This window comes from Grus americana, chromosome 21, assembly GCF_028858705.1.
Source record: "Grus americana isolate bGruAme1 chromosome 21, bGruAme1.mat, whole genome shotgun sequence".
NCBI classification, from domain to species: domain Eukaryota; kingdom Metazoa; phylum Chordata; class Aves; order Gruiformes; family Gruidae; genus Grus; species Grus americana.
This window is the reverse complement of record NC_072872.1, coordinates 6,105,547-6,122,013: the sequence shown is the minus strand read 5'-3', so window position 1 is coordinate 6,122,013 and position 16,467 is coordinate 6,105,547. Positions and strand designations below refer to the sequence as shown.

Sequence of the window (16,467 nt, the reverse complement as noted above, 5' to 3'; positions counted from 1 at the left end):
CTTCCCCCACAGTTTTAGGAAACGCGGGGTAGCAGTTGGGAGAATAAGGTGATACCCATTTATATAGTAATTCACTTACATAAATACTGATCAGGGGTCTTTGGGGCCCCAGGGAGCTCTGGGGGTTTCTTCAACTTTCAGCTGCAAAAAAAGCGTGGAAGAGCAACAGGATACGAGAAATGCCCGAGGTGCAGGAACAGCTTTTCTTGTACCAGGGGTTTTGCTCAAACAGAAGGCAGCTAAGGATACGTGCAGGTAGTGTTTTCTCACGTTTCTGCTCACGTTTCCTGCACAGTATTAGTGTTTTGAAACCGAAGAAGTCAAACCACTTATTTTCACTGGACTTCCTGTCCTTAATTTGTTTTGTCTCCTTTCCCAAGGAAAGGGAAATTAAGCCATTGTGTGATTACACATCTCTCTTTCCAAATAACTTCTCAACTTATGGCCTAGTTTCAGCCCAACCTGGCAGAGGTGTTCAGGTCTTAAAAGCATCAGAAAAGGAGACCCATAATTTATGGTGCTTGTGGGCGTACGTTTCTTAGATTTTTTTTTATTTTCTTCTAAAATTGTGATTTTTTTTTTTCCCCCCAGTATATGAATCTGTCTGTTTTCTTGATTTACATGTGGCTGGTGTAGGCTGCGTAAAGGAAAAATTGGGACAGAGCAGGGACCATGGGACCACACAAAACTTGTTCAGGTGACTGCAGCTATACCACAGATGCAGCCTGGATGATTAACCTACAGGTAACTGAGAATTTCTGTTTGAAATGAAATGCTGTGTTGTTTTGGTTCGTAGCACTGTTTCCTTTTCAGTGCTACGTATATGTAGAGTGGGGGGAAAATTCTTAAGGCGTTCAAAATCCAAAGGAAATCCTTTGAAATCGTCAAAACAAATAGATTTGATTCAACCTGGAGGTTTTGGGACTGTTCTTCTTGGAGAGTAGAAGACAGCAATGATTATTTGGGGAAACAGTTTTTGGTTTGTGAAAACTTCCAGGATTAACATTTTTTCCTTGATTTGGGCAGGAGAAAAAAAAATCTGTAGAAATGGGACTGTTCACCGTCAAGAGTTGCACTGTGCCTGCCACTTGAAAGGAAGGCAACAGCTCTCCAAACCAACAGTTAGTCCAATGCTGCTGTCTACGCACGGTTTAGGCTCAGGTAAACGGGTTTTATTTGTCGTATTTACACAGTATTTTACAATGTTTCTTTTTCTGACAAGAATCAGGCAATAAATATAGTAAGGAAATTGAGAAAGATTTTTTTTTTCCTTGAGGCATATGTACAGCTGAAGTCAGAATCACAGCATCCTACATAGATCGCAGTGGCCCATTCAAAACAGCAGCCGGTGGAGAATGGTTCATGTGCGGACCCTTATTCACCTCTCAGTCTGAAAGAAGCTTGGTTTCCAATTTCTTTTCTACTCTTCCTCATTCTTGCAGCTCTTCACTTTCTGTTGGGATCACATTCAACATACCTTCTTGTCACTGCATGCAAACGTCCTACTGACGTTTCCAGGATTTCTGAGGGATGATTGGTGGTGGCTGGAGAGTCAGCGTATCAAGGATTTTCTCTGGCTGCAACATATTTTCAGCACGTGAATATCCTAACTCTGCCAAGAATTTACACGCTAGATAAACATAGCCATGCTCGACTATAGAATAACCATATTCATTAATAAATACTCAGGGCCCAACATCTCTTCTGCTTTTAAAACATCCGCTCCTGATTCGCCTTTCTCTCCTCTGAGCCCAGACAGGGTTATCCACTGGGTAAGGTTGTGCTGTATGTGCTGGCCAACAAAAAAATCATGGACTTTGAAAACTAGGACGTAGGTAAGGTCCTATTTTGAAGAACCTGGTTGGGACTAACTCCTGTTTACATGGGTATAACCTCCAGGGAACCAGGCTGGTAGTGCAATTGTGGGTGTTTTAGGAGGTAGTGTGACATAATGTGTCTCCCTAGCTTCACGAAATAGAGTCCAATGACCTGCCGCCTCCCCTCAGTAGTTCGGCTTATTTCTGTATGGAATTTCCATTGAAATCAGCGCAAGTTGAGTGCTTAGGCTATTCACTCCTAGAGTAGGTAGGTGTTTTGCCTAAGAGGACCCAAATTCAACCCCTGCTGACAGAGTGTGTTTCTTTTTTTAAATACCCACTGATATTTTACTGGACAAACGGATGAGTCTTACCAGGAGAAAGATAGGCTTGAAGACACCTCCCTACTCAGGGGAGTCTTTTGTGGAAAAGGAGAAGAAAAGTTGGGAGGATGATACATCTTAGGCGAATCTATGGCTGGGAAAATCTCAGGCTTGAAAAGAGATATTGCTGCAGTAAAGTTCTCTGAGAAATACCTTCTGGAGGTAGAAGAGGCATTTTTCATAATCCTCTGCTGTGGAACAGGTGATAAGGATTGGTTCTGTCAGGCTTCCTGCAAGAAGGGAACAGTTCGGTGGTGGAAGGGTGTGCAAAGTTTGCCATGGCACACAGTTTATTAGCCTATAGCAAGGAAAGTCACAGGGACTGTGACAACTTCACAAGGTAATCCATCCTCAAGGCAAGCTGGAGCACCGGTATTGCTCAGTTTCTCATTGGAATCACAGAATGGTTGAGGTTGGAAGGGACCTCTGGAGGTCACCTTGTCCAACCCTCCTGCTCAAGCGTGGCCACCCGGAGTCGGTTGCCCAGGACCGCGTCCAGGTCACTTTTGAGTATCTCTAAGGTTGGAGACTCCCTAACCTCTTTAAGTGACCTGTCCCAGTGCTCAGTCACCCTCACAGTAAAAAACTGTTTCTCTGTGTTCAGACAGAACCTCCCGTGTTTCATTGCTCTCATCTTTTTTTTTTTTTCTGTTACATACCGGTAATTTCAAACTGTAACCTCCCCAGCATAGCAGATTTCTCCTTCGCCTGGATTCCAGCTAGGGGGAGTTTTCCCTTGAAAGAAGAAAAGAAAAAAGGTGTTTTTCCTTCAGCTCCTCCTTTTTCTTCTTGCTGTTCAGACATTTTCATCACCCACAGCTGCTCACTAGCTCCAGCTCCCTTTAGTTCTTCACTTATTTGACCATTTCCAGTATTTCCTCTGTTACCTTGTATGTGATTGCAGTTCTGTCCTTGTCCACAGAGAGGAAAAGTAGATCTTCTGGAAACAGGATCAGCAGTCTTTCCTCAGAGTCCTGTGGAAAAGAGGCATCTTGGAGACAGCAAAAACATTCAGTAGCTTCCACTCAGTGGTGCTCAGTCAAAGGCAGAATATGAAGTTTAATGACTGTGACAATAAACCCAAACTTGGAACTGCCTGCAGCACCCAGTCAGAAGCAGCTTTCAGAAATACAACTGCATTTCCTTTTGTCTCTTAAATACTGTGAGACTTTGACATGATTAGCCTCTTTTTTTTTTTTTCCATTATTTTCTTTAAGCAACAGTTGTACGTTACCCCCATGCAGCCACTTGCCACTTGCACCATGGTCAAATACTGTATCCTTCCCAGATGCTGAATCGGTTTTCCTTCCCACTTCAGAATGGTGTTACACAACAGATGTCTCATCAGCTCCCTTTTCTTCCACTGTTCATCACACGGCACCTTTTTTTTTTTTTTAAGACAGAGCAAAAAGATAAAATTACAAGTATGATGTTTTTTTCAGGATAATAGGGTGGTAAAAGAAAGGTATTTAGGATATATGCTTGGAAATTAGGAAAACCCATGACGAAGTTCCTAGTTTGCTGTAGGTTTCCTATCTACTTTAACAAAATCATGTGTACAGTGGTTTCATGAGCAGCGGCTGAGACAACCAAACAGCTTTAGCTATTAAAAAGGAGGGGTCTCGTTTTCCTTCTCCCCGTCAGAAGTTGTTTGAGACACCGGTTTGATTTGAATTAGAATTTCATCTTAGTTCAAAGCACTTCGGGCTTGGCATTCAAGTCCCTTTCTTAGGGGATATTTTCCTTTTCCTTCAAAGCAATGCTGCCCAGCTAACAGGGGAGCGGGGCTCGGCGTGGGCTCACCGCACGCACGGCTATGCTGAGTCCTGGATGGATTGCTGCAATCCGTATCGCATCTTTAGCGCAGGACCACCCGGGCCAACTGCTGTAAAATTAGCTCGCGTCCACTAGCTGCACCCGAGTATGTGAACTGCAGGGAACATCAGAAATCAGCAGCTCTTAGGGATGGGTGGTCTGGGTTGTACTTTCTCCCCGCAAAGTGAAGTCAGGCATGCTGTTAGCCACAGCTAAGGTACAGCGTGGCCAGAGAGTCTGTGCCGTGCTAGACATCGAGGACAGCAGAGCGGGCGTTTAAAAAAGGGGAAACCTTAGCAGAACCGTTAGTAAATAACACTAGGGAGGGGGGAAAGACAAGGTGGCTTTCCAGTTGACCCCTACCCTTTAGGAATCGGAGCGTACCACCACATGGGCAAAGGCTTTGGGAGGACTCATCGCGTGTCTGTCTGTGAATTCCCTGGGGCACGGCTGTACGTGGGTGTTTCCAGTGGCAGTGTCATCCTGCCATCTGGTGACCCTTGGGGATGTTGCAGTGTGCAGCGTGTCGCTTGTGCAACAGGCGGCATGTGCCAGAGTTAAGTATTTTCTGACTGTAACTAAGAGGAAATTTAATTTTTTAATTATTTTTTTTTTTTTTACTAGTATAGTAGTTACATCCCAGGAACAAAAATGATCAATAATTTTTCTAAAATCTCTCACGAGCACAGGGCAGTAGTTACAAATTTGTGCGTAGCAAGTTTACTTGCCATAGCCTAGAACAGCACCCCCAGGTAACACTACTGTTCATTTCCACCCTGCATTCTAAAAATCCCTGAAAAACCCTGTCTACATTCAAAGCTGCCACTGTTTCCTGTTTTCATCCCATTCTCTTTACGTCTCTTCTGCATCGACTCACCAGAAAAGAGATGTTGTTGTTGGGACTCATTGGGCGGTGAGCATTTGCCACCTTGATTTGGCGCTGGAGGTGTTGAACCCACGCGTTGAAATCAGCTGAATTCTGGCAGCAGATGAGCCTGGATTCTATCATGGACCCTGTGCAAAGAGACAGACAGCCGCCGGGGCTGAGGCAGGGCGGTTGCGATCTGCCTTTGAGCCTAGCGGGTGAATTCTGTGTGCTGCCCCTCCGCTCTGTCGTTCGTTATCTCTACAGCCGTATTCCACCTGTGCTTTGATAGCTCACGATGAAACAAGCTCGTGTTTGGGTTTCGTTGTTCCTGATGGCCGATACCGGCTTGGCGCTGGGACAGTTAGGTAGCTTCCTTGTTCTACGTGAAGACGTCAGCATTTAAGTTTAAGTAGAAAATTAGAGTAAAGGTGACCCTATAATTCACATTGCCTTGCATGTGAGGAATTCTAGTTAACCCTAAGGCATTCTTGGTTTAAGGCTGTGCAGCAGTTGTGTCCACCTGTAAAAACTAGGATTCTGAATTCCGTCCATCTAGCTACGTCTCATCCCTCTGTGCACCTATAGCATATGCTGCGTGTGAGGGTCTGGTCCAGAAAGGCAGAGCATATTCTCCAGCATGGCTAACTGTTGGAGAGCAGGCATGTCCCTTTTTCAGCAGCCCTCCGCATGGCTACATAACCCCTCTCATCTTCTAGCCACGTAAGCCAATCTTTGAAGGCTAGATCGCGGGTATCACTGCTTTGTGACTATCACAGGCTCCTTCAGGAACTGCAGAACAGGCTTACCAGAAATTTCAAATGTGTGGCTGATTGCACTCGCAATCTCTCTCAGACGCATCCCAGCAAGAGGAAGGAGACCCTGGCACGGTAGGGAATTGTGTTAGAAATTGGTTGGTAACAACAACAACTCTGTATCCCACTGTGGTCCCTCTGATGTATAGTGGAATGCTTTTCTGCAAGCCAGGCTAAAGAATTTCCCATCCTTCAAACCTTTGACTTTAAGGAAGTCTGCGTGGGGTGGCATTCAGCTCGTTGTCTGAAGACATAGGAAATCTGGGGTTTATTCATGTTTCCCTACCTGTAAAATGACTGTCCTCCTTCGCAAAGTGCTCGGAGATACAGGGGTGAGCTCCACCAATAGACCAAGGCAGGTGTTGAAAAGTACTTTGTGTGAACTAGATGGAATTTCATCTGCCTTGCAGCCTCCCCCTCTTTAATTCCTGCCCCATGCCCCAAACCACGTTAGAAGACTACACTCATGTTCAGGACAAAAGGGGCCCTAGTTTGCATTTTGGATCCTGTATTTCATAAACTGATCACTTCTTTTCTGTGGCCTCTTACACCACCAATCTTAACTGATGGAGGGACTTAGATTTTTATCGACTCAATGTTATACGGATCAAGGACCTTCTTTCTGTAGTTAGAAAGTTTCCTAGTTTGGCTCTCTCTCTCACATTTAAGATGCACGGACATATATCAAAGACAGCCATCGGGAGACACTGCCGTGCTGAAGGCAGCTCTTCTGGCCATGTCTCTCCTTGGCTGCTGCCTGATACACCTTTCCTGACTCTCCTGTAATCTCCTGTTCTTATGACCTTCTTTCGATACCTCCTGGTTGATGCTTGTTCACCCGTACAGAGCTGCAGTCCCTCTCCGTGAGTAAACAAATTTAGTGATAAGAGGCCAGCTGACATTATAGATCCTAGAAGGAGGCATACATGTAGAAACTGGCACTTCTGCTTCAATCCCTGGAGCAGACTTTCTTCCCTGAAAAATGCTGAAAAATGGAGAATTGTGAGCTACTGTGCTAGAAAACGTGCCAAAGCTCCACTGAACTCAAGTGAAGTGTCTCTGTCTTGGCTGATGGGACCTGCTCGTGTCTGCTCCGTCCTGAGCCTTCCTCCTGGCATGTACGTGCCAGAGATATGAGCAGAGAGATATTTAGGAAATCTTGAATATGAATATAGATAAAACAGACACAAAAGGATTTTTATGCTTTACCTCATAAACCAATGCCTTCTTTGTACGGTCCACTGAAAGAATCAGCAAGTGGAAGGAGGACAGCACAATGTAGCACTCACACATGTCCTGTTGAAATAAGATCAATTATATCTTTCCTCCAAAATGTTTCAAAAATTTTTTTTTAAAAAGGAAATGATATTTTTTCAAGCCTCTTCACCTTCCCTTCCTTGCTGCTGCAGTGCTTGCTGCATCTTTACGTACAGACAGCACTGATAGGCTGTCATGATTAGTGACTCGTTGGTAACGAGCTAAGCAGGGTTTAACTGTCGGACCGTCTTGCACTAGGTCGCAGTTTGACTGAAGCTTTATGTCAGTACTTTGTAATTTTATATCGTCTTTCCTTAGATGGTCTCTGTGTGCTCCCTGAGCGCTAGGAACCAGACGAGACAGGGAGGTTTTACGTGTGCATACGGCCAGATAAAGAGTGATGCGCAGTTAGAGAGACGTGAATCCCTGACAGGGTTAGACTAGAGCTCACTTCCCTCTTCTGACCTCATCAAAACCAGGGTGATGGCAATCACACTGCATTAGTCTTATCAGTCACCTCCAGTAGCTGTGGAGACGGCTCGATTGTTACACGTACAAATTTGCAACCGTAATAACCCGTCCTTATCGCTCCGGGGAAAAGAATACAAGAAACTCCAGACAAAAAGGACGGGTTTGTTTCCCCAGGGAATGAATGACAACATTCATGCTGCTCAAGGAAGCGGCTATGAAATCCATTCAGCTTTTACTGGCACTGGTGAAAAAAAGTTGAACATATTAGCACTAACTCTTGAAAAGGACAGGAGAAATTGTAACTTTAGTCAAGCACTGAGATTTGGCAGTTTTTCGGACAGGGTGTATGAAATCCATATTTGCCCCCACCTTATCCCTTGCGTGTTACTCAGTGGTTGTAAGAGGATGATTACCTCCGTGCAATAACTTCGCAGAAAAACCAGGGAGGACCAAATAATTTCCCCAAGAGAGTGGATGCTCATCCCTTCCCAGCCGCTGATAGGCTGCGTGATCAGCAAGGCTGCTAGTTCCTCCTGTGTCCTTCCCCACGGCACTTCTGTCTGGAGCAAACAAATGTTAGCATGCATTACTTTTGTAATCTTACCGGGAATATCCTATAAAGTAAGGCAATTAGAGGTGGAAAAATGGAAATGAGAGCCAAACAATAATGACTTATAACACTAGCTAAAAAAGAGGGAAGGGGTGGTTTTGCAGCCCAGACAGTGGGAGATTTGGGTATTGACTGTATATGTGAATGTGCATAAATTGCTTCCCCTCTCTCTGAGCATCTTCTCTCAACAATAGTAATAAAACATGGTCCTAGGGGGAAAAAAAAACCCCCCACAACTGACTTGCGATGACAAACTTTCTTGCGTGTGAATTTGTGGAACAAAAGCTGAAAACCTACACCTGGGCCTCAAACCAGAGAGAACTGCTGGTTACTGCCTTTCAGAACAAAGGGCATGACGTAGCCTCTGGCACTTTAATGGGATGCTGCATCAGGATAATGCCGTGGTGGGTGAGATAAATAGGCCCACGATTTCTTCCTTGATTCTACATACAAACCTTTGCTTGCGTGACCCTGCTGATACTCACATCTCCTGTTTCTGCTAGGATTGCAAGGTCCTTGGAATGGAGGGATGCCTCGCTGTGGCCTTCTGAGTTGGACCACATTCTGAAACGGAAGAGAATATAGAAAGGCATAGAAAGGCACTTATATGTGTTGCATTTAAAAAAAAAGAGAGAAATTAATTCTCAGCAAACAAAGAAATGTATGGATTTGTAGCATGAATTTGATGTATTTTAGAATATGTTATTTTCATCAGGATTATTGGGTGGTAACAGCTCAGTGAAGTCTAGGGGAAAAAAATGCAGCAGATGCAGAATCAGAAAGCAGGCACGTCAAGGCATAGCGCACCTGAACTTCTGGGGAACATACCGCTAAACGTCCCCTTGCATTCAGCAGAGACTAGGTCCTAAATTCAACAAGCACTTAGACTCCTAATTTTCTACTGGCATTATATAGAAAAGAGTGTAGGGAAGATGAAGGCACGCTCAGTGCACCTGCCTTAACGGACAAGGAAGGAATAACACCATTTTTTGGAATATGGTGAAATTATGGAGGGCAATGTCTAATGTAGCTCGACACTTGGCCTGAAGTAAAGAACACTGGAGTGGTATGGTGGCAGTCTTCACATTTGTAAAAGACCACTTTGCATACAGGGGAACAATTTTTTCTTTTTGTCTGTGGTGCATAAGAGAGAGACAGTGGCCTAACCTGCATTAAAGGTTAGCTCTGAGGAAGAAAAAAATGGCTTGCCTGGGACATTGCAGAACCTTCGTCACTGGAGGTTTTCAAGGACAGACTTGCATCTGTCAAGCAAGATTTAGGAAGAGCTGAGGCAGCTCCAGAGGTGGAAGCAGGACTAAAGACTTCCTGAGCTTCTTTTCAGGTCTCCGATCTGTCTCTGAGGTGTGACAGTCTGATTGAAAACATTCATTTCTGACGAAACACGAGCAGTGCTTGCCAGAGCCCCACAGTTAGATGTGACTGCCTGCCCGAAACAGAGTCATGTCCGTGGCAGGAAGGAATGTTTCCACCTTCGGTTTCTCAAATGCTGATGCTCTATCTTAAAAGACTGCGACATATTGACAGGCATATTGAGGAGAAGCAAGCAGGCTCTACTTAGCAGATTAGACGAATCTGACACCTAGGGTTACTGTAAATTCTGGCTAGAAAAAGGGAAGAGAAAGTTTTTCTTTAAGGGAGTCGTATTTGGAAAGCAAATGAAGCCATTGAGTTTCAGCCTCAAGCATGAAATGTCTTTCTGTTTGAGTGGAACCGATCGGCTTGTTTTACGTGCCCCCAAAATTGCTACCTACCTGTTCCTGTCCGTCTTCAGCAGCTCCACCTCATCCTGGCCTGTTCCTGCAGACCCAGCCTTTCTGGCGCTCAGGCTGCAGCATCCCATGCTTGGTCACTGGCTCCCCGGTCCACAGATGCTTGCTTCAAACTGATGCTGCAGTCACAGAACCACATGGATGTGTCTGAACTACGGTCGATTAGAATGAGCACCGGAGGGGAAGGAAACACGCATGTGCCCTTCAACTTACTGCTCATTTAAATTCCTCTTGTGTTACAAGCAGCAGCGTCTGAGATGTAAAAGCATTTCCTGTTGGTTTTGAACATCTCTCCTTTCCTCCCCGTCGTCTTGGTCCCCCGAACGTCACTGCTTCCTGCTGAGATGGTGGCCTCGTACAAGTACGTGCTGCTGCTTGGTCAGCACCTCAACCAAATGAAAACTGAAAGAGAGTCTCAGTACCAGAAGGTTAAATGTGCAAGGCACGGAGGATCTAACGAGTGAGGGAGCTGGACCTCTGCAAATGGTGGGACAAACTGGGGGATTTCTACTGTTAAGCCTTCGGTTTCATCTTTGCAGCTTCTCTCCCTGCCTTTCTGTGTCAGGACTTTGTATGTAAAAAGTTTGGCCTGTTTCTGGATTGCACCGGTCAGATCAACATTGGTTTTAAAAGGGATGAGTTTTAATGTGGTAACAGTTGTCTCATTTTCTGTAGCTTTCCTGTAATTTCTGACAGGCTGGTTGAAGTATTGCTTTCTGCAGAAGAACTAAGAACTTATAGACAAAGTTACTGGTTTTCCAGTGGAAGTTGATACCTGTTTGTTTATATAAGGTGAAAATGAGCTGGACATGCACAGCACATACAAGTTTAGCTTTTATTTTCTTTTTACGTCTTCTGAACTTGTGAAAACCCGCTTGCTCCGTAATGGTTCAGAGGGTTTTTCCGTGACGGTCGAAGAGCTGCACGTGCGGTATAGTTAGGGCGGTTTGTTGACGGTTCTTTCTGGACAACAAGGCAACCTTTTTCCTAGAGCAACCGAGCTTCTTGGCAGAGTTCTCCCGCACCTTGGCAGGGCTTTGACCAAAGTGGCTGGTGCTGCCTGGTTGTGGCTGTAGAAATCGGCCGGTTCTGAGCTTCCAGGGTTGTTTCTGGCCAAGGTCTGCAGCATCCTCGTGATAGAGAAGCACAAAATGGCAGAGTGTCTTTAAAGGCAAAACGCTCTGGCCTTTGAGGCGCTTGTTGAAAATCTCGAGAACCAAATCTGGAAAAGAAGATGCAGTTACGAGATGGTCTAGACGCTCTGATGCTAAAGCACACGCAAGATGTCGTGTGAATGCACAAAGCAGCTGTGTGCACGGGAAGGATGAGGAGTGGGGAGAGGAAGAGGTTTCCAACCTGTGATCTGTGGCTTCTGTGGACTGTTGCTATTAAGACAATTTAAAAGAAAGAAAAAAAAAAAAACAAACCTCACTTTTCTTGCATTCAGTTCAGCCAGCTTCGGCTCTGCTGGAAACGTTTTAGGAAATCGGTAGGAAAAATGTGGTAAAACTGCTTACAATGCAATACGGGATATGAAAACACCCCAAAATAAGCGTACATACGCACAGGAAGGTAATTGTATTTCTGAAAGTAAGCACAAGTAGACTGTTGCTAATAACCTTCACGCAGACATAGACTCTCCCTTTACTACTGCTCCTTACACGTACAGTGATAGCACAGAAAATCAGGAGTGAAAGAGATTTTGGTCCTCTGTGCAGGAGCAGTTGTAGTTAATGTATATCAGATTACATAAGGATTTTTACAGTCTTTGGATAGGTCACGTAACAGTTGCCAGCTATAGTTGTGAAGTACGGTGGGGTACGCTGGCATTTTAAGCACTGCCACGGCTGTGTAAGGCACACTGTACAAACCAAATTCCTGCACATTCAGAACAGGCATAAGAACAACACGCAGGTGCAGTTTATAGGGTCATGGATTAAGATTTGGCCTTTTGTACGTAAATATATAAGAAAACATTCTTTAAAATAATTATAACCAAAAAAAATTAACGACTTATTATTTTCTAATGGGTGGATGGCTAGAAAGACCGTAACTTTTCCAGGTCTGCGTGGATTAGAATTTTCAGTGCCTTCTAATTGCTTGCAAACCCTGCAGTGAGATGTCTTTATTCAGAGGCTGGTTTGGCCCCTACAGCGGACATGAACAGGAGTCTTTCCTCTGACGAGCAATGGGGTGATAGGATTTTTCTGCTGCTGGCCGCCCTGTGACTTGTTCACTTACCAAGACTCTCGTAGACTACAGTTGGGATGACGTCCTTCAGGACTTTGCAGTCGGTATGCAACGCTGGGTTTGCGTTCATCTCCAGAAGCCAGACCTGGAGAAGAGGAATGCCAGTCAGGAAACTAGGCTGGGTCTCCCTGGAGCCAGAGCAATGCCCTTTTACTGGCTTAGTGAACACCTTGAGAGGTAGGAGTACTAATAAATCCCAACAAAATCCCGTAACGCAGAACACAAGCAGGGCAGAATTTTCGTAAGGATGGGATGAATTAAACAAAATCCCTTTTTGCATACATTTACGTGCTTGAGAACAACACTGCGTGTTATTTTGTTTCTCCAGCTGATGCTCGTTAGATTAACTCTCGCTCTGTAGGTGTGTAAAGGCACTGTGTTTATTAACATACCAGTTTCCATGACAATTTCTAGTTGAGTTTTTTTGATACTATGAAATAAAGTTATTAGGCAACTAGGAATCATTTTGATCTGAGGTGGACACGGGATTAAAACTAAGCAACCAGGGCACTGAGTTTTCAATGCGCCCTTGGCCTTGATTTCCTGGGCAAGCTTTAGTTTCAGGTAGAAGCCATGTGAGATCCTGATTTTACGTATCTATACCACTCTCATCTCCACTTCCCTTTGAAATGCCAAGGTCTGAAGCTACAAGCCACGGTCCAGTTACAAAGCTGTGTGAAACCAAAAAATTGACTTGCATATAATTCTGTTTACTATTTCTTTTCCCTATAGCGAGAGAAACTCATCTGTTCGCTTCCTGCCTCCACCATATGGTGCTGCATCCTACACACGGAGGAGCTACTCAGCGTTTTGTAAGGAAGGATATTTAATCGTGTAACAGTCCCAGGAGAATTTTACTCCCTTTTAATTTTAATTTATTTATTTATTTATTTATTTTTTTCCTGAAGCAGCAGTGAGTTTACTTACAAGTACCTGTGAAATGAAGTCTAAGTGTTTGGTGGATTTTGGTGACATGATAGCCTTCACGTTGGCACTTTATTTTGCTGAGAACAAAATACAACAATAATTTTCACTTCTTTGAAATACTTTATTAAACAAATGAAAAGACTGGTAAGTGAGGGCAGTGAAATGGTTTTTTTTTTTCTTTTTTCTTTTTTCTTTTTTTCTTTTTTTTCTTTTTTTTTTTTTTGTTTTTTTTTTTCTTTTTTTTTCCAGAGGAGAACTGGAACAGCTGCTAAAAAACCCTGCTTTGCAGATGCCAACAGAGGGCACCTCAGTTACATACATCTTTCTTGGCAACTGCCTTCTGAGTGTTCTTTTTCCTATTAAAAGTTCATAAGATCTTGTGCTGACAGACAAAATCAATGAACCTTCATAGTTTTCTTGATTAGGTTTTGCTTTCTTCTTCAAAACAAGTAAAACTGACAAACAGGAGGAAGAAAGTTCTCTGTGACGTCTATCATGCTGCTCATCATCTACGTTCCCCATTACTGTATTATCTGAATGTCTCACAGTTTTTAAATGCTCGTAAGCTCCAAACAACCAGGGCAAGTTAATAAATGCCCTTTGTTCTATTTCAGGAGGAGCAGAGAGAATAAGGCCAAGATTCACCATATCTGTGTGAATATCTGTAATTTCATGGGAATTTCATGTAGAATGAAATTACTGTGCTTCTCCCTGCATCTGGCACGCAGGTGCCTTGCTCAAAATTTCCTAGCAAACATATGACAAAGAAAGGAAACCAAACCCCAGGATCTCTGTCCTTGACTTCCTAACCATGGACTGTCATTTTTCTTTAGGTTTTCAAGCGATGAGAACAATAACGAGAGCACAGTGCCCCGTGGCGTTGGTCAGAAGTGCTGCTCTGGATGTTTCTCGGGGATGAAGAGGTTACTGCTCCCTGCAGCCTACCAGTACACCTCCACGTTCTGTCACATCTTAAACTCGCTCTGTCAAGACGTCACAGGTAGGCTTAAAAAACTTCAAATAGTAGGATTTTTCCATAGGTTCTTGAACAGCATGCTGACCACAAGCCGACCCTGCATTACACCAGGATCTGAGGTCTCGTTTCTTGTTCTTTGTATAGCGCTAGATGCAGTATTAGCATCTGCTGAATAGTTTTGATTTTCATCTAGTTTGATTACTATTATAGTCTCATTGCTGTAGGACCATCCTTACGGCAGCAGTTCAATGGCTTGCCAAGGAGCATTGGATGATGAGACTAGGCTCTGTCACGTGTTGACATGGTGGGTAACAGACAGCGTAAGAACTGTCTCAAGGGTCCTTTCCCTGCAGACATGGGCAGAGGTGAGACTTTTTGGTGTGCAGGAAATGCATGATTTGATTGAGCCAGAGTTTTGGTCTGTCTGTGATCAAAAAACCATTTAATTTATTTAGCTGTGTGGGTCTTTGCTGGAGCTTGCCAGGTGGAAGCTAAACACCCTGCTGGGGTCTCAGGGAGAGAGAGGACGTCAGTCTGTGCTCCCGGAGGCTCCAAGTGACTTGATAGCCAAGACTGAATGGGAATGTATATATGTCTTTATATCAGAACTGTTCTTAGAGAGGATGGCTGTAACATGCCTCAGAGCCCAAAGCCACCCACAGCGGGGCTGTCTTGTTCTGCGTTTGCGTAGCAGCAGCTGTCCAGGGAGCCTGACCTCTGGCTGGAGCTTTAAGCACCACTGAATCATGGAATCATAGACTCATTTAGGTTGGAAAAGGTCTTTAAGATCATTGAGTCCTACCTTAGAAATACCAGTAAGAACTAGGAATAAAATAGCTTGTTCTGTATCCTATGTGGACATAGCTGAAGCCACGTGCAGAGTCACAAACCAAGGGCTGGAAGGGCTGCTCAGATGATGTTGACCCGGAAAGGGACAAGCTTAGTGATAGCGGAGACCACCGGCTAAGGCAGTGGGGTTCTGTTTTCCACAGTCTTAACAGGCTTTTATCAGATTTTTTTTTCTTGTCATGACCTGGAGTGGGCACAGCCAAGTCTCCAGGATCCATGTAGTACCTCATACTCCCGGTGCGAATCAAAAGCTATGTCATTCAAATCAAAGGAACCGTCCCTGCTTTAACTAGGGATTTGAGTGTTATCTTCATTTATGTACATCTATCACAAATTGGCAAATGGCTTATCTATGTTCAGTCTGTTCTCTACTGATAGATAGCTGAATCCCTTTATGGCTGATAAAAAATGTACACATCTGTCTTCCCGGCATACCTCTGGAGAGAAGCCCTTTGGCGTGGCTGATGCAATGCTTTCTGAAAACAGGTTCCTTGAGCGTATAAATGACGCCGTCCTAAGCTGTGTAGTGACTTTGGCATTTACAATGCGGCACAAAGAAGCTCCAGAAAACAGTAGGAAAAAAGCCAAAACCAGCAAAACCACATCCGTCACTTTTGCTCCCTCTGCCCTTAAAGTACTTCATTCTTTTCTCGCCTTACAGACGAATATGCAAAGCTCGACAGAGAGCCGTGGTTTCTCAGCAGGCTCTGCTTTCATAGTCCGTGCTTCTAAGAACTCTGGGGCAGGAAAAACACCTTCCAAAGACTGAATTAGGATGCTGCAGGGCCTTCAAGAATTATTAGGAATGATGCTGGGGGCATTTGTATCTCAGACAAATAAGGAAGAGGGAAAGGCGTGCTAGCTATAGGACTGAACAGATAAGACCGTGTTAAATCAGTATAAAGCAGGTTCTACGTGTGCTGTGAAACAGGATGACGGGGAGAATAAGCTGTTGTGTATTGCAGGTGCAGAGGACGATGTCAGAGCAGGAATTGTAATGTCAGCCCACAGGAAACCGGGAGTTTGCTGCACCGACCAGCGGTAACTGCGGGTTGAAGCTGTCAGTCCTGCGTCCAGCTGTTGCACGCTGCCTCTGCAGGGAGCGTACGGGTGTCTCTTTGTGCAGCACTGCACCACTAAAGAAGTAGGTCTGCTGCTCCCCACCAGGGGCAAGAAAACATGGACAAACCTATGCTAAATAAATGCCTAAATTTCCACATTACTCTCTCTCAAAGGGAAGTTCCAGGTTCCAACTGACTCTGCCACCACTAAATGTCCATAAATCCTCATCATTCTTATAGATAATTCCTGTCAAGAAACAGATTTTGTTTATCTCTCCGTATGTAAAATACATGGGGATGTAATGGTCTTTGAACGCTGCAGTTTTCGACTAGCCAAGTCGGAATTGCCACAGTAGAGCGATACTGGATCTTCTATTCTACTTAAAGTTTACACAGCCAGGGCTTTGCGTGCCAACGTTGCAAAAGACAATTCCCACTGCAATTTGAGAAGCACCAGTTTCTATGTCTTTGCCATTTACTCTCCCTTGCCATTGACTTCCCGTACAAAGGAGTCTATTGTTCGGGTGCCTTACCCACTGCTGCATGCATTACTTCCATTCTTTATAGGGTTTGCTGTTCCC

At 44.4% G+C, this 16,467-nt stretch overlaps 3 protein-coding genes across 3 annotated transcripts in view; 1 reads left to right on the top strand and 2 right to left on the bottom strand.

Moving 5' to 3' along the window:
* Positions 1 to 16,467, top strand: part of TNFRSF18 (TNF receptor superfamily member 18) — a 62,571-nt gene that overhangs the window by 11,704 nt on the left and 34,400 nt on the right. Inside the window, exons 9-15 of the mRNA XM_054849865.1 lie at positions 113 to 255; positions 637 to 744; positions 1,027 to 1,161; positions 12,806 to 12,885; positions 12,985 to 13,144; positions 13,834 to 14,000; positions 15,791 to 15,969. The gene's annotated coding sequence lies outside the window, so the exon portion shown is untranslated. The remainder of the gene's footprint in view (positions 1 to 112; positions 256 to 636; positions 745 to 1,026; positions 1,162 to 12,805; positions 12,886 to 12,984; positions 13,145 to 13,833; positions 14,001 to 15,790; positions 15,970 to 16,467) is intronic.
* On the bottom strand, positions 1,168 to 10,222 carry LOC129215891 (probable pleckstrin homology domain-containing family N member 1). Its single transcript, XM_054849867.1, has 12 exons — positions 10,037 to 10,222; positions 9,806 to 9,942; positions 8,519 to 8,597; positions 7,837 to 7,983; positions 6,905 to 6,991; positions 5,690 to 5,762; positions 4,893 to 5,029; positions 3,435 to 3,581; positions 3,088 to 3,174; positions 2,860 to 2,935; positions 2,354 to 2,430; positions 1,168 to 1,577 (listed from the first exon to the last, which is right to left on the bottom strand). Exons 2-12 carry the CDS (start codon positions 9,892 to 9,894, stop codon positions 1,503 to 1,505), a joined length of 1,074 nt encoding a protein of 357 aa, XP_054705842.1. The 5' UTR covers positions 9,895 to 9,942; positions 10,037 to 10,222; the 3' UTR covers positions 1,168 to 1,502.
* TTLL10 (tubulin tyrosine ligase like 10) overlaps positions 10,222 to 16,467 on the bottom strand; it is a 23,218-nt gene continuing 16,972 nt past the window's right edge. The window contains exons 12-13 of the mRNA XM_054801025.1: positions 12,065 to 12,158; positions 10,222 to 11,045 (exon numbers count right to left, since the gene is read on the bottom strand). Coding sequence (XP_054657000.1) covers positions 10,714 to 11,045; positions 12,065 to 12,158 — 426 coding nt within the window. The 3' untranslated portion in view covers positions 10,222 to 10,713. The remainder of the gene's footprint in view (positions 11,046 to 12,064; positions 12,159 to 16,467) is intronic.